We start from the raw sequence: 27,378 nt of genomic DNA, 5'->3' as shown, positions 1-27,378 counted from the left end.
ACTCTTACTTAAGCTTGTAATGCAACTTTTAAAACTTGTAATGTTTTATCTTGCTTCTCCCTTGCTCATCCCTTTTTTGGCTTTCACATCCGTACAGCTTTTTGTTTTGTTAGGGCAAAATTGGTGTTCACAACACATCTGCTGAAATGGTTTTAAAGGCTGCCACTGCCGAAGCGTTTGTTCAGTGATGTTTTTATAGGTACAGTATAATTGCTAAAGCTGATAGTTGTAATATTTTAATGCTGTTGCTAGAGTTGTATGCTGCAATTAACAGTGTGTGCATTCCAGGTGCAGTCTCAGGGCTCACGTGTGCGCAAAGGGCGAGGTGCTGCAATTAATATAAATAATCTAGCTGGTTCAGAAAGCGAGATGCGAAGAGCCCACTTCTGTCAGAAGTGAGCGACTTGATCTTGCAGCACAGTGCTTGGTCTCTTGGATGGTTGGTAAAATAGACAGGTGGCTAATGCCTTCTGAGGATGTTCTAGAAAACACATCTTGGGCGTTTTAATGTGCGAAGTTGGCATACCTCTGCAGAACCAGGGGCTGTTTAGCACAGCGCAGTGATAAATGACCCTGCGAAACACAAAAAGACACATTTGAAATAGAAAGTAAGCTTTATGAAAACAAATTAATAAATCAATGCAAAAACAAATTTCTTAATGGTCCGTTGATAGGAAGGATGTTTTGGAAGGAAGAAAAAAACCCACGTGTTTTGCAAAATCAAAGATTCTGTACAGATTCTTCACCTGTATTATAAACTGGTGTGGCTCGCGGAGGTTTGGAGAGGGGAGTGAGAGCCTCCTGCTGCAGGCAGAAAGTGAGTAGCAGCCAAGCCAGGTAAAAAATAATGGTGGGAGGCTGAAACAGTGAGTGTGGGGCTAAAAGACGGTGTTTTTTTTTTTTTTTTTTTTCCAGTTGGATCAAATGGCCATGAGTTTTCATCAGGTTTTTATGCACAGTAAAAGCTTAAGATGGTTAAGGAAGGAAACTTTTAATGCTGCCTTAGAAACTATTGTTTCTTTTCTTCCTTCTGGAACTTTTTATTCCAGATGTTAAAACTTTTTATTGTTATTTTATTGTTTATTGAGTGATGTATGGTGTATGTCAGTCAAGAAAAAGCTTTTATTTTGATGGATTCTTCTCTTGCTTAAGATGAACCCGGCGAAGTATTATCTTGGCGAAGTATTATCTTGGGGAAGTTACAGGAAGATATTTAGGAATATCCTGCTGTATTTAAAGGATTTTTTGTCAGTAAGACTTCTGGTTTACAGTGTTTTTGTCAGTGTTAGTGTTCCACAAGTATCAGTCTTGCTGTTTTTTCCCTGAGGATCTAGTTGAAGAAGCAGGGCTTGGCAGAGAATGGTATCTGAGCTCCTCAGTGATGCCACCAAAACTCTGAAGTTTTGGATGCCACCAAAACTCTGAGCTCCAAAATCTGATGTCGGGAGGTTTTAATGCCTTTTCAGAGGAGCAGCCTTACAGATTACTTCATGCATTTGCTTCTATTTCACTTGTGGTTTGTAACTTAACCATTGCTTTTTGTCTCGAGCGCTGTAACGTGATCTGATGATGGTGTTGCAAGTTGGAATTGCCCCCTCCCCTTCCAGCTCGCTTCATGGTGGCACTCCCGACTTTGTTCCTCGGCCTCCGTCATAGTGTGAAACAACTGAGTGCCCCTTTTTTGAGGCTGTTCAGCATGTTTCCACCAGTTTGAGGACGTCATAAATGTCTCAGCTCGTACTTGTCTATTTTTAGCCCTGCTGCTTGTATCTGTTTCTATTCAGAGAATTCCTTTGGAAGCCATTCCAGGAGGAGCGTGGTGCAGCGACGCGGGAGGGAGCCGGAGGGGGCAGGGAGAGCACGGAGTGAGGTCGTGATTTGGCAGCACCATGCCTTGTACCCAGCACCGCTTCCTGCACGCCACCGCGGTGGTGGGACCCTGCTCAGAGCAAAGGCTGGGGTCTGCAGGGTGGCCTGGCTCCCAGCTCGTGTTAGCTGCTGCTTTCTGCTGCTTGGAGCGCCTGGCTTTCAGCCTGAATCTTATGGGGCTGTCTGAACGTGTAAAATGGGGTTAATCTGGGGGGGCTGTTTAGATAAGGATGGTTATACCAGAGCAAATCTCTGCAATACACCTTTCTTTAGTTCAGTAGCCAGAGCTGACAGTCCTGAATACTTGTCCTGTCCTCCCCTGTAGCAGTTCATCATCTTCTTTAGTTCTGGTACCAGTTTTAACTATGATTAATTTTCCTAGTAAGTTATTTTGTTGTTGTTGTGATGTAATAGCTTGTCTTTTGTTTTTGCTCTTTTGTGAACTACTCCTCTCGTGGGTACCGCTAACCTGGTGGTAATGGTAGTGACCGGTAGGTAGGAGGCCCACCGAAAGCTTGTTTAACTCCTGTGCCTTCCAGTGGGTGGGACTGACAGATGCAAGCCTGACGTGTCCTTGATGTGTGCTTATGTCTCGCGTTGTACGTACTTATGTAAACCACACTTAAACTGTTCTGAAAGCATCCTGCTGACATTGTTACTAGAGGCGTGGGGAACAGGCATTCTGAGACAAGTCAGTCGCAGTTAATAGAGGAACACACACCACGGTGCAGCTTTCGCGGTCGACACCAGTCTTATCTGAAGTGCTTTGGCTGCTTAGATATCTTTTTCCTTGCGGTATTGATAGCTTAACCAGAGCGTGACCTGAGATCATACGTCCTTTACATGCAGTCTTTGAAGAGAACATCCGTCACTTGTTTGGTTCATGCTCTGCAGCTGTCTCCTCACCTCTGTACATGTGTCCTGAGTTCACCCAGGCTTCTAGCTGACCCCTGAGCTCATCTCAGAGAACAGAAGAAAGCTGTACAAATTATTAGTCTGCAGTAAGCCGCCTTTGGTGGAAGGAACCATGTGAAGACCTTCCAAGGCAGCCGGCCCTGCCTTTCCAGACACGTCTGTCTGGCTTGCCACCTCCTCCCTGTGCCGGGCCCGCAGTGAGTTCCTGAGCTGGTGGAGGAAGCGAGCCTTTCTGAGGTAGGGTGTGGAGGTGGAGGAGGGATGGATGTTGGGTGTTAGGCCTGTGAAGGGGAAATGTCAAGATGACCAGCAAAAGCACTGGAAACTCAGCCCTCCGTACAGAATCACTGAAGATTGGTGGTTAAATTGCTTTAGGATAGTTTGAGTTGCTACATTTAGTGCCTGACACTGAATGCAGAAAGATAGTTGCATGATGAGGGGAACGAACGGAATGCTAGATGGACACGTGCTGCGGTAGGCAGACTGTCCTGATGTTGGTTGGTATCTTCCCTTCTCGTTGGATAGAAGCACCTCCAAAGTGTTATAAGGTCCTTCTTCACAACAAGTGAATGCTGATGGGCATCCAGGAGGCTCAGCATGAAGGATCGCTCCTCAGGAAAGGTGATAAACATCTCTGTTTTCCCACTGGTGATCCAAAGACTGTATATGCTGTAAGACAGCGATATATTCAAGGTCACCCTGTTGGCAAAGTCCCTTGCTGTGAATTTTTTATGTTTTAAGTAGTTTTTACAAGGCATTTTAATGATCTTGTTGTGTGCAGAGGGCAGGATCAGGATCAAGTCTTGCTGTTCAGGATCCCACGAAGACAAAACGTGAAACATTGCTTTCTACCTACGTGGTAAGGGTGTGTGGCAGCTGAGATGCACGTTCCCCCTTTCCCCGTGACCTCGTTCCCTGTCCCTCGTGTCAGATTCAGCAGTTGCATAGCCACGTAGTTTTCCATTTGGTAAGCTTATTCAAGTGCCCCGCTATTTTGTTTTTAGAGGGTTTAGTTTGCTCTTGGGTCAGCTCACTTTGCAGCTGCACAATCATTAGTCTGATGGAAAGGAAGTAGCAATATTATGTGGCTAAGGAGGAGGGAAGCAGGAGTGCCATTTCTGGAGAGGCTTTGCAGTCACGTGGTGTTAGATGCAAGTTGAAACTTGAGTTTTAATGGTACAAATGTTTTAGGTTCTCCCTTTGCTACACGTGTAACTAATATACAACCAGCTGGGTGAAATTGTGTGGTAAAACTAAAACTCTGGTCATGGGGTTTTGTCCCAAACTCTGCTTAGCTCTCCTCAGCTTGTGTGTGACTTCAGCGAGGCTGTGTGAGTTCTCTCTGCGCAGAGTAATGATTTTCAACCCTGACAAACCTGCCAGTTCGGTTGTTTCTCAGCTGCAATAAAGCTTTCCTTTTGTGAAGTACTAGTTAATTTTTTTTTACAGGCCTCTCCGTAATGCAGTGTCTAATTCAATCTGAGTATTTATTGCAGGGGTTGAGGAGGCTTCAATACTGTTCTGCAAGCAGCTTCTTTGCATGAAGTTGAAGACACAGTTCCCTTTTACTGGACATTACTCAGGAAATGTTAGAGAAAACACCAAGGGGTTTTAACCTACCTTTTTGTTTCTTCACTGACTACTGCATATTTTTCTTTTGTGGGGGACAAACCCAGAGAAACAGACGTAAAGAGATTTGGAAATGCTGTTGGTTCTTCACCACCGAATGTAGTAGCGATGGAATGAGCAGTGAGTATGCTGTGCATTGACTTAGCCAGTAGTGTTTTTGCTATTTCCATAGCCTAAAAATAGGAGAGCCAGGGATGAATGTACAGTGTGATCAGTGAAGGAATAGATTGTCTCTCTCTTGCAGTTTGTAGAGATGGTTAACAAAAGAAAAGCTCTTCCTGTGATAAAGGGCAAGAAGTGAGGTCCTTCCATCAAAGATAACAGGAAACTATTTAATTTTTTCTTCAGGTCCTAGAATACCAGGAAAGGACCTTCCTTAAAATATTCCTCAGCAGAAAATCATAGTTCAGAAGTGAGCTTGCTCCTACGCCATTTTGTGGTCTGGTCTTTGCTATGGTCTAGCAAGATTGTCTGGTGCGGATAGACCTGAGAGTGGTGCTTAGATGGGAAGTAACATGCAATTAAGTCTTTCTGGGTCGTTTCTTCAAGTTTCATTACAGCCAATGGTAAGTGCTGATAACTAATGCATCGCACAAATCCTCGCAAACACAGGATAAATATAGTTATCCCATATAAATAATTAGGGCAGGGAGCAATACTTGATTCTTCCTGAGTGTGGAAGCCAAGCCAGTCTCTGTCTTAAATGGCATTCTTCTAGCAGAATGGCAACAGAAGATGGGAGTAGTGACTCTGGAGGTAATCGATACCTGAAACATCAGGCCAAGTCCTCTGAATCGTGCAGGGCACTCTGTGCCTCTTGGCTCTTCGGGGTCACTAGTGAGTGTTGTCCTCTGACAGCAGTGAGGCTGGGTAGGTCCTGATACCTATTTTTTTTTTTTTTTTTTTTTTTTTTTTTAGCAGTTTGAATTTTTTGTTGGTTTTTTAAAAAAAAAAATCCCCGGCAAAAATTTATCACGTTTTTTCTGATTTTTTTTTTTTTTTTTTTTTAGTGTTGTTGTCTTGTTTTGCTTTTTTGATCTCTGAGAATTTTGGGAAATGTAGATTCCTCCTTCAAAAGTTTCTGTATGAATAAGGGCTCATGTTGCTTCTGAAGTTTTGAATATTTATAAAGAAATGAGGAAGACAGGTCCACTCAATGTTTATTGGATGTAGCTGGCAGGTTTTTGTTAAAGCATGGATACTCACCAGCACATACTAAAATGTAAAACAGCGTCTGTTAGGCAGAGACACCAGGATAATAGCAAAGATTAATATTATGAGATTAGCTTTTTTTTTTTTTTTTTAATATTAATAGTATTAATACTTAACTCAGTGCCTGAAACTTGCTCTGCTGGTGAAAAACATGCCCTGTTCAGTGCCCCTACCACATCAGTCTTTTCGGAGTGGCCCTGGGTACGTGAGCAGCCTTCTTACCTTCTCATCAGCACTGCTCCCTTCCCAAAAAGAGCTGTCTGTTCTTTTGTTTGTAGCACCTATTCCTGTATTCGTTTTCCTTTCCATAACACTTGCTTAGGAACACTAAGCCTTGAGATGAGTTTTTTCTTTTTTGGTCTGTTGAGGAGTGATCGATTTCTGTAGATCAGGGGTGTGCTCTTAGCTAATTACAAATTTACTGAGTCTAATGCAGAATAGTAATTTCAAGCAACGACTCGCTGGCTTTTAAGAAAGGTGGGTAGCGGTATGCAACAGCTTGTTCTCTAAGCTTTGTGAACATGACAACTGGAAGTGTATCTGCTAGGTTTTTGTTTGTACTCGGGCTGACAGCCAGCCACTCCCAGCAGTCCTCAAGTCCTTGTCTTGTGGTAAAACGTGAGAGAGCACCACAGGACACAAGAAATTGTACTCTGCCAGTGATCAAGGTCTGCTCCTGGCCATCATTATTCTTCCTATTTACTGCAGAAGAAGGTAAAATGAGACAGGAATCCTCTCAGGATCCACGAGCTCAGGTTTGGTATTGTTGGCTTGGGGCATTACAGACCCGGACTAATCAGTACTCTTCTTGAACATCTGACTCTAGCCAATTCCTTTCCCCTTTCAAGCCATAATGAAAGTAGTGAAGTTCTTTAGACAACAGCACTTGAGGGAAATGCACTGAATCAACACTTAGCAGCCAGTTTTATCCCCACGCTTTTTCCTCATGGTCATGTCACGCTACTGCTGCGGCAATAAAATCTGGCCTCATTTTACATGTATGGTAGTCATGCCATCATGAAGCAGTGTCCTGCAGCCTTATTCCAGCCCTGTCCTTGCACGAAATTCTTGACTGAGTAGCTTTGTGCTTAGAGCATAAAAAAGTGATCATGCTTCTAAGGTGCTCACGCAGATTTCTGCAGCATTCTTTGTCCTGGCTCCATGTCCAGAGTCAAGAAAATAACTTTTTCGAGACTGCCTCAGGAAAAGAATTGAAACTGCAAATGTTTTGTTCAGCTGGTGGAAGTGAGTATTTAACTGCAGAACGGTTCTTGAAAGTCAGTGGTATTGCAGTGCTGGGCATTTCCCTGGAAGTTCAGCAGCAGATTTACTGCGTCTTGCAGGGCCTGCCACGCTGTCAAGGCGCTTGGTATTCTGTGCATCTCGAGTTTTTCTGACTTTCTGGAGCCTAGATTTCTTGCCCGGGGAAACTTGAACAAAAGATCAAAGAAAGCATTATGATAGCTTCATGAACCTGCTTTTTGCACTGACAGTGTGTTTGGTTATTCACTGATTCTTTGCCTTCTTCCTTTCTTTCAAAAACCCAAAGCCAAAATGCAACTTGAATGTAACTTGGATGTGGAGACGTGTGGGGCTAGGATTTGATTATCCTAGAAAAGGTGGGTGCTGTTACCAACATTTCCCCTTTTGGGTGCTAGAATAGCTGTTGTCATTCCATCACCAGTCTGGTGGTGGCTTATTATGCAATAATTTATCTGCTGTTATATCGGTAAAGGTTTGCTGCACAGACAGCAACCTTGAGATTTGGGATGATTTTGCTTTGAAAAGGCTTCATTTTCATTTTTAAGTCTAGTTATTGGCTTTAGGAAGAAGTGCTGAGATTTGAATTTTGTAGTGCTTGAAAAGCTAAACATAGCTGTGAATTTTTTTTTGTAAATTGTTTTTTGTTTGGTTTTTGTTTACATAAAGACAATTTTCCTCTGGAGGTACCCGATTGTAAGCCTTTTTCCACTGATATAAACAAGCATTTTTTTAACTGTCAAGAAAGCCAGTGTGGTTACTTTCTTTACATGACAGTTTTGGGAGGTCAGGTCTCTAAGGCTTTCTTCTCCTTTTGTGCTCGGAGGGGTCTGTTTTGTTTAATGTGCCTCTCTTTCTTCAAAATCCAGCTCTTTGGGCTGCTTACTGGAGTTGCGACGTGTTTACAAGGTCAAGCATTAACTGCTGATGAGGGACTTCTGAACCGAGCCAGACCTTGACATGGAAGCAGAAACATCTGCTGCTCTGAACATTTTCCTGATCTTTATTATGCAGATGTTTAATTAAGAATTGTCTTTGTCTAAAATCTTCTTTCCTCCTTTGATCAGCAGTTAAAATGAAGTTCCTCGGTTTGTAATACCCTACTCATTGCTATGACAACTGCCGAGCGAGCGAGGCAGTGTTCGTGTTGAGCCCCATCTCGTTAACTAATAATGCCCCACTCGGTGCTCGAAACGCCAGTCGCTGGTGGCGTGACGTTGCCCTGCTGCCTCTGGGATCGAGCCCCACGACTGCCGGGGGGCCGTCTCGAAGCTTTGCTTCTCCTGCCCTCTTTGCATCGAGCTGTTGGTTCTGCTTTTAAGGGTGGTTTGCGTCTGAAGCGGATGCTTTCTGTCTGAAATGGGTTACAGCAGGTCCTTGTTGGCTAGATGGCATCTTCAGACCTGGTGCTGCTGCCATGGGCTGCAAGGTTAGGATCTGCTTGGAAGATCCCGTTATACTCTTAGACCGTCTGGCCCTGTTCCCCTAGGCAGGCTGATCTTGCCGCACGCCTTCAGGAGTGTTTCAAACATTTCCGTGCCTCCCTTTTTCCTTCAAGTATTCTTTCCTCTGGAAAAACAAACATGGCTCAAACAGCCATGGCACAGCGTGTGTTAGGGAGGAGAGGAAAAAAACTTCTCTATCCACGTGTTGCCTGGCTGTCGAAGTGTGTGCTGCAGCAGAACATACGTTTTACAAACAAATAGAAACCTCTTTTGTAGTGTGCATGTGTCTCGGTCACGTCCAGAACGCGAGGAGCTCTGTCTAGTGGAAGTAGAGAAATTACCATTTGAAGTACGTTAGAAGTTGTAGGTACCGCAATCTTTGTAAATATGACTTCAATTCAGAAATAATGAACAAAAATAGACCCAGTGGAGTTTGAATTTTTCAGCAAAACTTAGTGTGCTGATCCTACATGATCGTATTTGGAAATGCCAGCTTGACTTTCGGAGAGGTTAGTGCTCGCTATCATATTCTCTCTTCAGGGATTTATCTCATTCTCATTTTTACTAGATGCAAATTGTAGCAAGCTGACTGATTTTAAAAACAAAACAAAACCGACCCTCAAAGAAAACCAAAGGTCATTTTTAGCGTTCATAAAATTAAGTCAGCCTTAAGGCGTTGGAAGTCCAGTCAGCACCGCTTACCAAGCAGATTTGAACACGGAGAAAGTGAGTGTTGCTGCTGACTCAGAGGACAGTCTGTAACATGTTTAAAATACCAGTGGACAGCCATGAGCAGAGAGCCTGCGATAAGCGTTGAACTCGTTGTTCGGCGTGTCGCCACAGCTACTTAATATTTTGCTTTCTTTGGAACACTTGGTCAGGAGCTTGAGTTACCCCTCTCCCACCGCGTCAGGCTGTCAAGACGCGGTGCTCCCAGGGCCTGTGTGTCCGGGCCTTTCGCAGACACCCAAGTTAGACCACCCGAAGGGACTGCGAAACAGCTTGGCTTTGGTGAATGTATTCACGAAGCTGCAGAAACGCTGTGTTCCCGTTCAGATCATACTACGGTCGGTTCCAGGTGAAGGCAGGCCTTTTCTTGTTAAATATGTAAGAGTTCATGGAAATAGACTTTCTCCTCAGGCTCTGTTGAACACTTTAACTATCACACAAAAAAAATAAAAATCTGTATCGGGTTCAATTTTGGCCAACAAAAATGTATTTCTAAACTGAAGATCACAACAGGGTTAATTGTCTTTTGTGTATCTAAATGAGGCGCCTGAGCGCTGGGGATCAGTGTTTGAATGAACAGTGACAGCTTGTTGCAGCTATTTTTTGGATACTTACTACTTCTGAAGGCTGGTGACCGGTCTGGTACTGAACGCATCCTCATCCGTGCTGTCACAGCGGTTTGCCCGGTTGTCATCTGAGCATTGTCGCTCAGTTGTCATCTGAGCATTGGCGATACCAAACTTGTGCCAGAGCAATTTGCCATGCCAAGTTGTGTGCTGGGAGAAAAAGGACTTGGCAGCTTTGTGTGTCTTCTGCCCAGGTGGCACCCCTTGCAGGTTGTCTTTTGGTTCTGTAAATTTGTAGTTTTACTTCCCAGTGTCACGGGGACAGAAACTGGGTGCTTGACCATGACTGTTCTGAGACCTGTGTTCAGTTATCAGAGCTGCTAAAATCCGGATTCATCATCAGGTAGTTTTGGGTTAGGTGCCGTACAAACATGGAAGAATAAGAAATTTATTTCTTCCAAGTGCTTTTAGTGATGGAGGAAGACCTGAAATGAAAGCTGACTGCCACAGACAAGATAGCACTGGTGTGTGTGTAGGGGGGTTGGGTTTTGTTGTTGAACACCTACAACCAAAGCATGTTTAAAGCAGGGTAATAGGTATTTGGTAAATGTTTTTGGTTAGTATGAGGGAGAACAGAAAACAAATGCTGTCTACAGAGACTGGATTTAAAGGCAAGGATCAGCATTTCTCTTACAAACGAGGGATGAGGAGTCGAGTGGGTGTTGGCAGTGACCTTCCTAAATGTGTAGGAAAGATGTAGTGATAGGGAAGAGAAGAACAGTCTGGTTTGTGAATATGATGTTTACATTACTGTTCTGAGTGGGTACGAGTGTGGTGAAATTCCAGGCATCAAAACAGGACAGGACAGATCATAGAAACTGAAGAAGTCCTACAGCTGGAGCTGGAATCCCGGCAGAGTAGCGGATAGAAAAGTCTACCGTAAAGACCCAGAAAAACTGGGAGATGTAGTCTGCAAGTACAGATCTAGACAGACCACTGTCAGCTGATAAGAATGCTTTTTATCCACTCCATTCCCTCCTCATACTTTAAAGACCGTATGATAAATCCAGTAATAGTATTTTTAAGCTGCTTTCTCAGGAATCTTGCATTTACCAGAATTTCTGGTAAAGGCAAGCAAAGCTGAAGCTACTGCAGTTGTATGTTATCTGTTCAATCAGAGCCGTGCCTTAACTCATGCTCTTTTTCTCTTTCAGATTTTCTATTTTGTACATACATTGTTTTGTATATACTGTATATGATGACTTCGGTGGGCAGTGAACGTACCCGGGGCACTCGGGACAAAACGCAAATTTCAACCACACAGCCAATACAACAGCAGAAACAAGTAGTACAGGTACGTGCCACTGTATAATCATCTTTGAATTCAAAGTAAAAATGTAATGGTATGCCCTTCTTCCACAAGATAGTAAAAACTAAGAAAAGATAGAAGAATTAGAGACTTAATTTGGAAGCGTATGTTTGACATCTCACTTTTACTAATCTTCCACAGCCTTAAATTGTTCCTGTATTTGTGTCTCTAAATGAGTATTGTGTTTTTCAGTGACATTTCCCATCAGTGAGGAATTCTGTGCCTATGCTTGTGTCAGGATTTTTGTCCTGTGACCTCGGTGTCCTCAGATTTTCTCCTCTGTATGCTGGTCTCATGATGCTAGAAGACTTCTGGTTGATATAGGTGGATGGGTGGGTGGGAATAGCTTTATTAGATACACACCATGTTCCACAGCATGATTCAGCATATCTGCAAGTTCCAGAATCTTACACTTCTTGTGCAGCGTCTTCACAGAAAGTGAAGTGAAGATCATCACTGGACTAAAAGTATTTTCGAATATCTCAGATTAGCTCATTGTCTCGATTTTCAGCCGCAGAGTAGTTAAGTTGTGTACTTATCTAGGTTACAGAGAGTGCAAAATGTTTCTGCTTCTGGCAACTCATTATTCTCTTGTCAGGTACTTCTCCAAAATTGGACTCAGTTCAAGAATTGCCTCAGTTCTCTGCTGGCAGAGAATGCATCAGGTGCTCCCCTGGGAAATGGTGTCTTTTATTGTTTTCCAGACTGATCTTTAACATGGAGAGGCTTCCTTCCTGTTTTATACAGTATTAATTATGTGAGCTCAAGCCCTCGTCTCCATGCGTTGCAGTGTTTTGCTTACTGGTGATTCATGCTAATGTGTAGATTTAGAAAGTGATTTTCAATAGGTGAAGATGAATTTATTTTTGTTTTTAGTAATAAGGCAGCAAGAGGGTAGTGAGCAGGTTGACCTCTTAACCAAACTAAAGCACAAAAAAAGAAGCATGTAGGCAGGGACACACATCCTGGGAAGATGATAGGGATATCATCGAGGAGGGGGATGAAGTTTCACCCTCTGTAGCAGAAGACCAGGTTTGAGGAAATCTGAGGAATCTGAAGGTGAACAAGTCTACGGGACCTGATGAGCAAAGGCACAAGTTGGAACACTGGAAATTCCAGCTGTTAAATGAAAAAAGTTTACTGTGAAGGTGGTCAAATAGTGGAATGAGGATTAGAGAGGTGGTGGGATCTCTGCCTGGCCCCAGGCAACTCCTCTGACGGGACCTGCCCTCAGCAGGAGGTTGCGTTGAGGAAAACCTTTCCAACCTGTGATTGAGTGGTTTTAAACAGTTGGTCTTATTGAGCATTTTCTGCATTTTGTCCATTTGTTATTTCTACTACTTGCATAATGAATACTGATTTGGTCAATTCAGTGGAAACAATGGCTATTTACAGCATTTATTTTTTACAGTACCATATGTTTTATTCTTTAGAGATCAGATGGGTCTTCCTGCTTAGATAAGCTTTAGAGATCAACAGAAATATGTAATATTGTTTAATCACCACTGATTTCTGAATCTAGAACAATGATACTTCCCCAAATTGAGGTTTCAGTGTTGTATCCCATTGATCATAATTTCAATTATTTATGAAATTACACTGCAGATATTTTCCATTGCATCTGGATAGTAAATATACCATTTGTTATCAGATGTGGGCCTATTACTGTCACTTAATTTTGTGTTTTGTGTGTTCCTGCTTTCTGAGAGTTCTAAGTTGTTAATCAAAAATAACCTTCCCTAACACTGCAGAGATCGTATATCTTATAAGGTTGAGTAAAGTTTTATACTACTTCATAGGTTAATAAAATCTTATAAAGATGGTTCCTTAAAAAGCAAAGCACAGCTGGTTACTGCGGTGGGACAACTTCTTGTGACAATGATTTGGTGTTTGTGCAATAAAAGCATCTTTGTTTTTGTTTTGGATCTGCAGTTCTTTATGGGTGTAGTCCACTGGCATAAATATTAGCAAGTTTCCAAGCTTTCTGCTTGCACAGGAAAATTGAAGATAGTGTCAGACATTTTCATATAGTTATAAAATTGGTGTATTTCTGTCTAATGTGAACTTCAAAGAAAGTCATTAATAAATGAATCTTAATGGCTTCCTGTTTCTGGTCAAATATGCGGTCATGTCTGTACAGAAATTACATTGTCTGAATTTTTCTTCTCTGGATATCTGTAAAGGAAATGTCTTGAGTTTAAAAATTACAGTGGGCCTGAGGAAACTGAGCAAAAGGATGCAGGAAGGTGTGAGTCCTGAACGTGGCGAACATTTGCACTTTGCTGTCCGAGCTCATAGCAGACACCAAGTGAGGGCTTCTTTGCGCAGGGCTGGGAGGCTGCCGTGGCGGTGCAGTGCTCTGGGTAGCACAGGGCTTGGAGCTGGGAACTCCAGGGTAGTCTCATCTGTGTTACCAGCTGATGTAGGGAGCTGTCAGCATGGTACTTGGTAAATGTGAAATAGCGCGGCGTGCTTAACTCTGTTACGATCACTAATTGTCTTGGAACATTGCCTCTCAGCGTGGCAAATGTCACTTCCCTCAAGGAACTGGGACAGCTGCGGTAACTTCTCAGCAAATAAGCAGCTGATGGTGTATGGTGGAGTAATTTTTAGACTCTGCTCAGTGTTTGCACTTGGCGACCTTCTCCAGAGCTTGTATTTGTGGTAAACTCCAACAGCAAAGCAGTGTGGGGCTGAGTCAGAATCTTGAGGCTCAGAACACGTTGGTATTCTCTGAAGTGATACTCTGCGAGGTGAGGTTCAGCCAGCTGCCTGGTATGAATCCCTTTATTCAAGAAATTTCAGTGGATGAAGTCGTCCCTTTCTTAATGAAGAAGTATTATGCAGCACATGAACACACGTTCTGTGTCTTAGTTCTTCAATATCAGTCTTCTCCACCCAGAGACAGACATCTTTTCTATTTGAGCAGAAATCAAATCAGGTTCAGAATCGTGTAACGTACAGTTATCTTTGGCATTTTCATGGGAATCCAGTTCAAGTGGACTGCAAATGCCATGCGATGAAGAGTAGCTGTATCTGCTGAGACATTAGTGGGTGTTGAGCTGCTTTCTGTGTGGGACAACCATAATACATTAGGATTTAAGATGTTTTACTGCATTCATCCATTTTAGTCTGACAACTTCTGGAGAAGTTGCGGGCGTGGCTTTGTGGTCCAGAAACATTACAGAGGCACCAAATATATCATAAATAGCAAGATCCTTCACAATTTTCAGAGGCGAGTATTAGTGCAGCTGTTCGCAGGCGGAGTCTTGAGGTGCAACCCTGTCTTCTTTTAAGTGCTCATAAATCTATGGTCATGTTCTTGGGAGAGTTATGGGAGGTGATGCGAGTGGGCATCATCAGAGATGAGGTTAATTTAGAAAAATATCATTATCATTTTTTTATCATAAAACTTCAATTCTGGAGTGATTGTTGCTAAATAAAAGCAGGAGTAATAACATCAAAACGTAGACTTCCATAGTAAATTTGATTTTATTACTTAGTTATCTATGTAATGGCCTGTAACTGTGGTTCAAGCATCAAAACGAAGTGTTGAAATTGCTTCTGTTCCAGTAAACTTCTGTTTAGTGTAAAACGAATGTAGAAGAGGAAGTGTTAATCCTGTCCCTGTAGCACCTCTGTGCTTGTTGTGTTGGTTCTCTTTGAGAAACTGGAGAGAAGATAATGACACCAGGAGATACTTTTAAAAAGGATATTGTTACTTTTCATGAACTTTACTGGATGTTTGCATTTTTTTCAGGCAACAGCAGAACAGATTCGCCTTGCTCAGATGATCTATGATAAGAACGACGCAGATTTTGAAGATAAAGTGAAACAAGTATGTTTCCTATGGTACAGACTTCCCATGCCCTGCACTAAGGTGTCTCTAGGCTGGCTTACATTTTGGAGTTAGAGTGTCTGTTTCTGATTTTAGATGAAATCTTTTTTGGAGTTACATTAGTCTAACTAGGAAAAGGAGCTCTTACTGCACTATAAAATTCTGTTTATAAGACATTGCGTGTCTGGCTGCATAGTGAAACTAGTGTATTGTCCTTTGTAGACGAGCCATTCAGCCAAAAATCATCTGTGCTGAGGTGTCTTGCAGACTCTGTATCTCCAATGTCGTCCTAATGCTTAATGATCTTTAGAATAAGGAGTGCATTCAGCTTGCCTGCATGTACATGCACAGGGGAAAAATTTGTCACCTGTGTAAACTGAGTTTACTAAAACATTGGCCGTTTTTCAGGAAAAGTAAAAATCTAATCATAGCTTAAAGGTGAATTGGTGTGTGTTGTGTAGCTTTTTTTAATCTGACCTCCCGGATCTGTATATGAAAATGGTAGAATTACATTGTGAAAACAAAATCTCACACCATTTCCTCTACCATGCTGAGCTTTGGATATATATATTCAAGTTTCCATTATACTGTTAGAGCTGAGGTCATTAATTCAAGCAGTACTGAGGATTCAGCTACCTGTTCTGCTCAGGGTGTTGGTGTTTTTATCTTAGTGAGCGTGTCACAACTCATGTAGAATGTAGGAATGCACTCAGAAGGAGAAAAGAGTTACTGTGAACTCACTGATGCAGCAGAGGGGCAGATTTCTCAATTTCCTTACCTTTGTAAAATCTCTCAGTCACTGTTAACTGCTCTTTGTTCTTGTTTATAAACTTCTGTTGCCACACTAGAAGCGAAGTCCTGTATGTCCTGAAGCAAAGGGACCTCAATCAATAGTTCGTGCCCGTAGCTCTGCTGATTGGAAGAATGATAACAGTTAAATTCTGCTTAGGAAACGTACAATATTTCACATGTTCATATATATTTCTAGCTAGTGTTTTTTTTCGGTGTGGAGGTACTGTATGCCCCCCTGACAGGCTGGTTATATCCATTCCCCCCCATCTCAGGTTGTGTACTGCAGGACCACAAAGCATAGCTCTGAACCATTTCTCCTTAAGCAGTCATCACATGGCACAAGACCACACAAACAGGCTACAACAGATTGAAAGAGCTGAGCTGACTGGAGAAGTTAACCTTATTCTCAGTCTGGATGTTTTTCCGGGTGGATCTCTTCTCCTCCACGGTTTATTTTATGGCTGTGCTCACACAGTGAGATAGGTGAAGATAATGGAGCTGTCCTGGTTTCTGGTGTCTTTACCCTCTTTACCCTCATACAGGTATCTCTAGAGTGACAGCATTTGCTTGCAAGCATAAACTTAAAGGAAAGAATGCAAGAGGGTGTTGTCTTGATTACTATTTAAACCTGTGTTAAATCCTGCCTCTTAGCTGAACCCTAAGCAGATCTGTGAAATGTAGATACCGTTATTTAGGATTTTATATTACTCTGACATAGTAGCTGCATATTTTCTTCAAATCTATGGTGGTATTAACTCTTACGATGATATTTTGGATATTTTAACATGTGACTTTTATTGACAGCTTATGGAAGTGACGGGGAAGAACCAGGATGAGTGCATAGTGGCATTACACGACTGTAATGGGGATGTGAACAGAGCTATCAATATACTGCTGGAAGGAAGTTCAGATACGGTAAGGTTTTACTTCTCTATTGAACTGCTCTTATTTCTTGGTGTGACTGACTACTCTGAGAAAATGATGGAGAAAATCATATTTAAGAAGCTTTTGATTTCCATGTCTCCGCTGAAATTCCTCTGGAGGAAATGGGCACCAGGGAAGCTTCTCAGTCTTGTGCATAAAGGCTAAAACTTTAAAATGTTGTGGGTGTTCTGCTGGTCTCCTCTAGAGTCTTCCAGCTTTTATAGATGAGCTATTTTTTCTGCAGCAGGGCTCAGTGGAGCACTGTCCTGTGTTCTGCTGACCTGTTTGTAGTTACTCTGTGGCACCTCCACAATCCTGAGACCTGAGGTGATAATGTGTTTGCCACAGCGGAAATCTTTGTGAACCTAAAAAGGGAGGCAGATACTTGAAATCATGTAACTTTTGTACTTACCCATTGCCAGTATTGAGGGTGGAGGGGGTTTCCACGTCTGAAAGATGCATCAAAAACTAATAGTAGCACAAGAGAACGCAGAAAGTAGTTGCTTTTGTCTTTGTGTTGCTCATTAGCCTTACTTTATGGAGAAACCAAAAGAGGAAGTTAAACTGTGTATATAGGAACAACGTTAAGGTTTCATAGCATGTTTTTTATCCCAAGAGTTTTCAGGAAATTGTGGTAGAAGTTCTTGCTGGAGGTACTTCTAACAGCTTATTTGAGACAGTCAGCTAGATTCCCTCTCATAAATTGAGAAAAAAGCCTGGACTTCCTTTACTTTACTATCAAATGTTCTGTACTTCCTGTGATTTATCAGGATGTGTTCTATTGCTTAGTGTTAATGAGGAAACAAACCCCCTACACCCCAAATCTAGGCCACATACCATTCTAACCAAGGGGACTTACTTTTTATCCCCTTTTTATTTCTAAGAGTTGTCATCTAAAGCACAGAAATGTGTAATGGGTAGGTAAATTGGTAGGAGAAGAGAGAAACTCACCTGGATGAAATCTATTTTGGTAATGTGCTATCCGTTTTTGTGTTCTTTTATATTTATCTTCTAATTGAAAATAGTTTTCTGGTTGAAGAAGAATGTTAAATGCTTTCTTACTTTAGCAGACTATTATAAATGATCATGACATGGAAGAAACTTTCTGAACTCATCCATCAGTAAGAGGCAACAACATATCCATGTTCTGCTATGTTGGCAAGTCCTTCTGAACCCCATGTTCTCAGTATAGAAAATGCAACTCAAATACGGAGAAACATGAAGGGCTCAGTGAGGAAGGAGGAAAACCTTAATTAGAAAGGTCTATATCAGTGTGTGCAGGCACATTCCTTATGGAAGTATGGACCTCCAGCTTGAAGGGTTTGTTGTGAGGCCGTTTTACTTCAAAACAGCTTTACAATGGATTTGGTATAAAGTTGGAAACAGAGGTAATACTTGTTCTGAATGCAGATTCCTGAATCTTTCTCACTTCACTTGGCTTTGATGCACTATGTGTTTTTTTACCTCATTTGGAAGAATATGTATCTATCCAATTTGAGCAATTAGAAGAGCAGGGGGTGATGGCTATGGAGTCTATTTATAATTTCTTTGATACTCCGCCAGCTTTTTTTTTTTTTTTTTTAATGCTGTGATCCTTAAGGCTTTGTACTCTCTTTCTGAAGACTTTTCAGTTGCAAGTGTTGCAGCTGTCTGGCTTTGGAGGGGTGTAGAGAAGGGAATGCTTCTTTGCCCAAGACTTGTGTTCCTTTAGATTCCTACAGGAGTAAGAGCCATTTTATGCCCAACCATGTTTTAGTTTCTAAAACATTTGAAGGTAGATTAAAGGGGGAACCCTTCAGATTCCTTTTGCCCCTACATCCCAAGATCAGGGCAGCAAGAAGGCTTCTGTTACATATTTTCAAGAGTTAGGTCCACAACTGTAATTTGGGTTGCCTCAGTTGAAACTGTAGTTTACAAAGGTTTTGATGGTCTATGATGCATACCCATGTCCAGAGACAGTGCTATTCCCAACTTCTTGGTTTTCTTCCAAATGATACTGATTTTTCTCCTTATATAAATAGTAATAAATAACTTCACAAATCCTGAAATCCTTGTAATTTTTTGAAATTCTTACTTGTGGTAAAGCATGGATCTGATGCTTCCGTAGTTCTTCATACAATCTAAATATCACTAAAGAGCCTTACCACAGTCTCTTTAAGATCTGTGGAATCATCTGATTCTGGAGATTTCTTAAAACAATTGAAGATCATTTGGTACCACACCCATTAGCAAAACAGTGCATTCTAAATAATCTAGATTTGGTTTTTAATTTGTCAGTGCAGGTATTTATTGCCCTTTATAGTATCTCTGAAACTCTTGGGGGGTCTCAGTGATACATGTTACGCAGGCTGTGGCATGTGAAGGTGTGTGATAGTTACTGGAGGAGACCAAGTTTCCTGTCATACAAATAACATGACATTGCTCAAACAAGTAGTTTTGTACTTGTAATCAGCACCATCTGTGCTTTACCCAAGTTGTCTTATGGCAGTCTAGTCTTCAGTACCAGAGATGAAATTGAAAACTGACTTGAGCTTCTTTCTCGCCTGTACCACTACAAAAAATGAATAGCCATTCTCTTTTAGTACTTAATCTCTCAAACAAGACACTAAAACATTGAGTTTGTACTTGCAAACTGCTTTGCCTACTTGCTTGCTCAGTAATACTATTTTTTTTTTTAATTCTAGGCAGATTGGATTAGCTGGTCACTGCCAGGGTTTATAAGTTGCTGTTGTGTGAATTGAGAAGAGATCACAGGACCCAAATTACTGACAGCCAACCTTTTTTTGATGCCTGTTGTGAAGCCATGGGCTTTATCTAGTGCTGCACAGTTGACGGCACCTTATCTGCATATGCAGTTTTCCTGCTTGAATACCTAATCCAGACTGTAAGCTCCTAGAGGTGGAGACATTAAAAGCATCTCCCATCTTAATGGTTTACAAATAATACCTTTCTTTTTTGCTTTGCAACTATTGCTCAATAGACAAACCATGCAATTGCATAATGAGTTGCTGTGCTATTCTTAGCAAGTATTTTAGTCATTTTGTTTTCAACTCCTACAGATGTTCATATGGAGCTGATATTATTTCTGAATTTATTTTGGGGTTGGATTTTTGTGTTAAAGCTGAGATCTGTTTGTACCTTGGTACTCTGTACTGTTTAGACACAGTATTTCTTGACTTTTGCTCTACACGATGATCTGTAGCTGTTAGTGGATGTTCTGTCTTATGGCCCCAGTTTTCTCAAGTTCTTAGTCTGCCATTCTGTCTCTTGGTGCCTGAGCTTTTGTATGTCTGGATAGTTTTTTTCCATAGACCATGTACTTCTTCACATCAGTCTCTTGTTCAGTGATGCTTGGAAGGTACTTTTTCATTTTCTTTTGAGAAAAGATAGCTCTGTCCTTGCTCCTTTGCTAGATTTATGGAGGTAGTTAAAAGGGAAAATGTTGCTCTGTGTTTTTTTTTTTTTTTTTTTTTTTTTTTTTATGTCATGGTCTTATTTAGGCTTCTTTGGACTGGTTAAAATTGCTATATAAAATTGATATACTTGATAGTTAGCTGTAAGTATTTGGGATTCTTAACTTTCATAAGAAAATTAAGCTTCTGTAATTTGTTTCTTTCCCATCTCTTCCCAAAAAATAGACCTTGGTTTTCCACTTGTGTCAGTGTAGTTTCTGGTAGGTATTTACTGATGTGATAGTATACAAATACCTGTTTTTTCCTCATGACCTGGAGGGGTGAGAGGCAGAAGTATACAGAGAAGCTTCTTCCTTTTTGACTTTTGTTTCTAATTCTGTTCTATCCAAATAGACTTCTTGGGAGACTGTAGGGGGAAAGAAGAAAAGCCTTGGAAAAGAAAGTTCAGAAAACAAAGAGAACAGAGAAAAACGAGGGGACAGAGAAGTGAGTCGTGGACGGGGAAGTTCCAACAGACGGGGAAGAGGAGGCAGCCGTGGCCGAGAGTGTACGTACAAGGGGTTCATTTTTAAAAGCTTCAGGAATTTTTCTTGCAGGTGAAGCTGGTTGAGAGCAAATGCTTAATGGAATAAAAACGTCAGAGTTATAGCTTGGTGCCTATTTGGTTATAACTTGTTTACATGACAGGTATGCTTGATCTGTCTAGATGACTTAGTTTTGGGATGATCCATGCTTGTATTTTTCAGGGAACTAAATCTAAGTTTGTCCTTTTTTGATTGACTAATCTTGTACTTACTGTTCTTTTATTTAATTTTTATAATTGAGTCTTTGTAAGACTGCTTGAGAGCAAGCATTTCACTGCACAGCTGATACACTTTTGTTTCCTTTAATGAAAAAATATCCAGCTTTGACTCCATCTCCTTTTATGTGTGGGAGAACCTGAAGATGTTCTCATCTTCTCGTAAGGGGAATTAAAAGACTGGGATCATTCTTGATCTCTAGCATGTATTACTGACATAAGCCAGCCTCAGGTGAGTTACTACAACAGAGAAAGTGCTTTGTTAACTGAAACATTAAAAAAAATATTTCAGTTTATACAGGTGCAATAGGACCTCATGTAAAAGAGGACTAATATTTTCCAAATGAGATAGTATCACATTAAATTAACATTGGATACACATAGCCTTTTTCTTAATTTTATCAGCAATGTCTAAGCTGTGTGTATTGCCTATAAGAGCCATCAACAGCACTGATAAATGAGCAGAGAATGGAAAGAGATGAAAAAAGCCGTATCCTCTTCCCTTAGAAGCAGGAAAAATATTTACAGTATTAGCCAACTTTCTAAATTACTGGAATTTATTAGCATATTTTGTCAATGAAGGCGTCATGAAGCTCTGTTAGAATAGAGTAACATCAAAAATAAAAATCAGAGGCAAGATTTTTGCTAGAACCAGATGCTGCTTGTTTCTTTCCTAAATTGAAACTGAAGATTTTCAGATGGTTACCAGATCTGATGTTTCCTTCCCACCTTTTTATGCATGTGTTAATGGTTTTGTTCCTGTTGTTAGGACAAACTGTGCAGTACAAAATACTCAGGAGTGTTTTAAGTGGACAGTCACCTTTTTTCTTCAGGGAACCAGCCATCTTTTAGAATACCTACTCAGCAGTTTCCCACAAAGTAGAAGTAGCAGTGCTTTTCAAACACCTAGCCTTCTGTCATCATCGTCCTCTGATTTAAATACAGAGGAGAGTTAAGTTCTCCTGGTTGCATAGGGATGTGATACTGGCAGACAGGAGATCTGGTGTTCTTGTTTATTCCTTATTCTTTCACTGTTGCCAGCTAACGCATCAAGAAAGTGAAGTTTGAGGCAATTCATTTTTTCCCTATTTAGAGAGGTGAGACTATAATTAAATAGTGTAGGGTGCAAAACACTGCACTTCTTCAAAAAAATAAATAAATGTCTGATTATATATTTATCTCTTAACTGATATTTTCCTTTCTAATTGTCAAATCCCAAGTAAGCAACTTATTTGTGGCTAGGCCCACAAAGAAGAGCGATGACAGAGATCTTGACCATGCCACTCTGAAAATCTTACCTTTCCTTTTTGGGATTCAATTTAAGCAGATGGCTATACTGTCTTATGTATGAGTCTCTAAATTTTCTCTTAAGCTGTCTTCTCTCCACAGTTAGAGCTGAAGAGAATGGAGTGGACAACAATCAAGGAGACAGGCCTTCAGACCGTGGAAAACGTGGCCGTGGGAGAGGTGAGATGGTGGCATTGGTGGGGGACCGGCCCTGATTTCATTTCCTGAAATGGAATCCCCCCCACCCCCACCCTTTATGTTTTTAATTAAAAAAAACTTAAGCATTTAGTTATCCTTTGATTCCTAAGCACTTCAGCCACCTTTAATTTAAGTATTTGCCACGCCCCATAGCCCTTCTCATCGTTTGGTCTTAGAATGACTTAAAGGTGATTGGTATCAATTATTTTAGCAGTTTTTCATGTGGTAGGCTGGTGTGCTCTTGCTACTGAGAGCTGTTTTCCCAGATTGAATAATGCCAGCCTGGGAGTTGGAGTGCACTGGGCTCCTCTGGAAGTACCTTGGCAGCAGGAGAGTACAAGATTCCATCTGTGGAGCTCTTGGGGAGGGATTTTGTGTGTGGTTGTGCCATTTCTTTGGGGTAGATCCTGTTAGATTTGCCTTCTGTTTTTGGTACCCAGTCAGAGAGCACTAGCCACCTTAAGAGGCTTTTTGGGGAGAGAAGTTTGGCAAGAAGTTGTTGATGAAGAGAGCTGTGGAAAGAGCACTGTGGAGTCATAGGTAGAATTGCACATCCTGAAGAAGAAAGGAAAGATGTTGGCAATGGACTTGGTGTGGAATCAAGGGATGCATCGTTTGTTTGGATTTTCATGGGACTGAGTGGAAAGAAGCTTGTTTCTCTTGAAGAAAGAGGAAGGGAAATGGATAACCTGGGATGGTACTGGGAGATGGGTATGAAGTTAAACTGACAAAGGGCACAGCAGGGCAAACATACTTAGGAATGTCTGAGTTGTGGAAAAACATTTCTGCCTTCAAAAGAACTCTTCTCTTTGGAATATCCAGTAACGAGGCATTCAGTGACTGGCACATCCAACGTCATTGTCTCCAAACCTGTATCTTGAAGGATTGGAAAGATGCAAAGACGTGTAGCTTCCAGAGGGTTGTGAGTGACTTGGTTGTGCATGTAATCAGCAGTCATGAAATGGCTTGTGCAGAGGTAGCTTTGCAGGGGAGGGTGTGGTATATAGTGTTATAGGTGGAACTTAAGGCTTTAAGTGTTTGCTTTATAAAATAATTCTTTATACAAGTTGTAAATGCAAAGGTAGGATTTTTAAGTTGTTGGGTAGAACTCAGACTTTAACTTCAAGTTCTATTTTTGATTTATTTTATGAACAATTCATTATGTTTATTGTCAGCTCTGTAGTTCTCCAGATGGAGACATACTATCGTGTGTTTCAAGCCAAGGCACTTAAATCATCAATATCAAATTGACATACCTGACTGAAGAAACAGGAACAACTTTAAACCAATTTCTGTTCACCGAGTTAGTGTATAGTGTGTCTGTATCTCTACTGAGTAGTTTAACTCTACATTCATGTTAACAAAGTGTCTTGATGAAGTCTCCTCAACTGTCTGTGATAAATCCTTTGAATGGCCTCAGGATCATTATATTACAAGTGTGTGTATTATATGGCAGGAAATACCTAATTTAATTTTATAATGCAAGCCCTTGAAATCTGTAGGGAATTACATAAAGCTGTGTAATTCACTCCTTAGTATTTCAAGGATGCATGACCTTCTTTCTTTTTTTATTAGTAGATAATAATAATAATAAAAAAACTTCTTGCCATTTTATTCAGGAGTCTTTATTTGCTGTTACGCAATATAATAGATTTCGGGATAAAGCTAACAGTAAAAAGTGGTAATCACAACAGAGCCCTTTTTTTAGAAATGTTTCATGCAGTGTGTGTGTGTGTGTAGGAATCTATGCAACATATACAAAATTAGAGGTCAGCTAATATCCAAACAATGCACTCTAGCTATTTTAAGGTACCCTCTCAGGCCGGAATTATCTTAATGGCTGCTTTCTAGGGGGAGATTTGCTGGGCCATTGCATTACTGCTTCATTGTAGAAAAAACTAATTTTAAGAAATGACATGCACTGAAACCAGCAGAAGTGGGATGGATTCTGTGGTGGTAGTGCACTATTTACTGGGGGAAGAAAAAAGCGGAGCTTGACTCTGAGAATTTCAGCTTTAGTGCTGTGGGCATTAGCTTATGCAGTAGATCTGTTAATGACTGTGACATTCTTTGCAACTATAAAGGGTAGTAGGTAGGCAGCGTACAAACGGCACTGGTTGCTGGGACGCAGGAGAGCAGGGATTTGAAGTAGATGCACGTTAGTGAGTGATTAAGAGAAAGCAAAAGTGTGTCGCAGGATGCGATTCGGGACACGTCCCAGCTGGAATGGCTCTGCTTCTCAGCTGTTAATCTGTGCTTGCTAAACTGTGTGTAAACTTTGATTTGGAATGGAGTCAAGGAACTTAGGTTTTTAACGTGGCCTTCCCATCTATCTTTCTACAACTGAATTTCTTGAATGAGCTTAATTTTGCTGTTAAAAAAAAAAAAACACATTTTAATGGTGATTGATAATTGTATCAAAGTGGTTATATTTGATGGTTATATCTTCAAGACTCTTGGTTCTTGAAAGATTCCCTTGATTCGTGTTTCAGTCAGCTGCAGTGCTGTATAAATTAAAGAGCTGTATCAGCACAATACTTCTTGATGTTGCTGTTTCATACTATTCCCACATGTTCAGCTTTAAGAGCAGGTCTGGTTTTCCCACTCTCTTCCACCCCATGTTGAAAAGGGAGTGGTAGAACAAGAAAAAAGGCTTTGAAGGGTACTGGGAAGATTGCCTTTATGGTATGTATGTGAAGAACAAGTAGAGTAGGACTTCGCAGGCTGCAAAAGAAAGGGTTGTGGTAGAGATCTGTAAAGGTTCTAGCGAGAAAGTTCTGTGGGGAAATGAATTCATCACTCATACAAATATGAGAGTGAGGGGATATTAAATCAGTAAGTTACAGGATCAGAATGAACTTCAGGAAGTGGTTTCATATCTGAAGTTAACCTGAGGAACTCTTTACTTAAGGTCTTGTGGATTCTGAAAATTTATATGTGGGGAGTTTTGACAAATGTATTCTAAAATAAAAGAACCACAGGAAAAAAACAAAACAAAACAACAAATAAAAACAACTAACCAAAACGAAAAACAATGCCCAGTGAATGAAGCTGGTGAATTACGTAAATTGTTTGGCTCAGGAAGTGTCTGAGCCACAGCTGGCTGTAGATCGGGACTGCGTCCAGAGGAATGGAGTTGTGGTTTCAGCTCTTGTATGTTTCCACAGACAACCACCTCAGCCAATGACAAGATCATAGGTAGATGAACTTCTTGGCTTCATTCAGCATGGAAATTGTTAGATTCATGTGTAATGACTCACCTCGTTTGCAAAGTCAAAGTGGATTTTTCACTTCCAATTCTGTTCCTAAATTCCCTTCCTTTTCATTCTTCCAGAGCAACGTGCATATAGCAAAAATGTGGAGACCAACAACAAATTCATTCTAGCAAAACAAATAAAAGTGAAAGGGGAAAATACGAGGTTTTAATTTTGGACTTAAAGTACTTGACAGGGAACCTTTCAAACGTTTCCTGGCTACGTAAGAAAACAGAGCTGTGAACCCTTTTTGTAAATATCAGACCAGTCTAAATTGTGTTTGTGATCTCTCTTTTCTTATTTTTTTTAAATACAAAATAGGCGATTGGGAAGAAAATGAGCTTCTGTAACCAGAATTGCGTGTCTAAACATTTCCTTGTTTTAAAAGCTTAGCACAGTTGGCACAGAACATATTTTGGATTTGCTTTGCCAGAACTAGTAAGGATGTTGTTTTTTCTAAAACATGAATGTAGAGCAGACCTTCTGGAGGTCACAGTTTGAAGTCTGTTTAGTTTTGCTGTAGTTAGCATTATGCATTTTTTTTGAGCTTACATATTTTTTTAGAGATTAACCAGAATTTAGCTTTAACATAATTTACTTTTTTCTTTTGATGCAAATTTGGAGTTGAAAGTTTTCTGCACTTTTAAAGATGGTTATTAGAGCATACGCAGTATATAAAACTGATGTGATGCTCCTAGCTTTATGATGACTAGTAAGAAAAATGATTTGAATTATTACATAGAACATCGGTGTTTATTTTGGTAGTATGAAGTACACAGAATATAAGCTTTATATTCTTAGCTTTTTTCATAGAGCTTAGGCCTCAGTTATCCCAGCTTCCACTGGCGATTGGCTGGCTCTGTGTTTCCTTAACATGGGTTTGGGCTGTCCAACTACTCTGTAGTGTGAGATAAACATAGCTCTTGAGTGTTACCTGCTCTTCCAGTCTGTTTCCTTTCCCGTTCAGCTATTCTTAGGCCTCTTCCTTAACCTTGATGATATTTTTGTCTGATTTAAACTTGTGAGTGTGAAAATCTTTGTTTTGAAATAGAGTACATGTGTTCACTTGGAAGGATTTAAGGCTGTAAACTATTTTTTCTATAAAGTAGGCTATTAAATTAATGGGATAGTCCCATTTAGGTTGTGGGACCACGCATTCATCTTGTGCTCCCTTTCAGTGTACATTTGTTTTGGGGAAGAAGCTCTGAGTGAGCTGAGCCATTCTTTCCTTGTAGGGAAGTATCAGAGTTAAGACTCTTCTTGTGATTATGGGAGTTGTGAACTCCCAATGCGTTTTACAGGAAGCAGAGAATCTCCCCACCTGCCTGGATATGACTGCTTGCTGTTCTGGAATGAATGCAAGAAATTAACTGTGAAGTGACCAAGTGATACCAGTGTGAACCTAGTTGACTGAGATGTGCTGGAGAGCATAAAGGAAACAACACAGAGTTGAACAGAGTTAGAATGTTCAAGAAAACAAGATGTTTTAAGTATTTCATCACTTAAAGTTATGACATTGGATAGGGTAGTGGGAGTAATGTTAATCGGAATCAACTTTAAACATAGTTCCCCACTCTTAGTTTCCTGGAACAGAAATGAGTAAGCAATGTTGCCTTGATGTTTTAGGCTGTTGTTTGTAGATCCAAGGGGAAAGGAATAAAGAAATCTTAAAGTACTTACATGAGACAGAGCAGTAATATTATTCTTTACCTGCTTTTGCTTTTGTGTTTAATGTGCTGATTGATTGTAAGAAAATGTATTCCTGTAATCTTAGTGGAAGATGTAATGAGCTACTGCCAAGTCGCTTGTTCTCTTTGTGGGTAGATTTAAAATCTTGATAGAAGAATAGAGGATAGTGAGTTATGACAGGGAAAAAAAC

The 27,378-nt window shown here is 40.7% G+C and overlaps 1 protein-coding gene across 5 annotated transcripts in view; it reads left to right on the top strand.

Moving 5' to 3' along the window:
• UBAP2 (ubiquitin associated protein 2) overlaps positions 1–27,378 on the top strand; it is an 82,775-nt gene that overhangs the window by 10,110 nt on the left and 45,287 nt on the right. For all 5 annotated transcript variants that reach the window (XM_035309709.1, XM_035309707.1, XM_035309706.1 and 2 more), the window contains exons 2-6: positions 10,840–10,979; positions 14,755–14,832; positions 16,429–16,539; positions 20,355–20,508; positions 22,150–22,227. In XM_035309709.1, coding sequence (XP_035165600.1) covers positions 10,881–10,979; positions 14,755–14,832; positions 16,429–16,539; positions 20,355–20,508; positions 22,150–22,227 — 520 coding nt within the window. In that variant the 5' untranslated portion in view covers positions 10,840–10,880. The remainder of the gene's footprint in view (positions 1–10,839; positions 10,980–14,754; positions 14,833–16,428; positions 16,540–20,354; positions 20,509–22,149; positions 22,228–27,378) is intronic.

The sequence above is a fragment of the Oxyura jamaicensis genome, chromosome Z (genome assembly GCF_011077185.1).
Source record: "Oxyura jamaicensis isolate SHBP4307 breed ruddy duck chromosome Z, BPBGC_Ojam_1.0, whole genome shotgun sequence".
NCBI lineage: Eukaryota > Metazoa > Chordata > Aves > Anseriformes > Anatidae > Oxyura > Oxyura jamaicensis.
The sequence above is the reverse complement of the archived record's forward strand: the minus strand, read 5'-3'. Positions and strand labels throughout refer to the sequence as shown.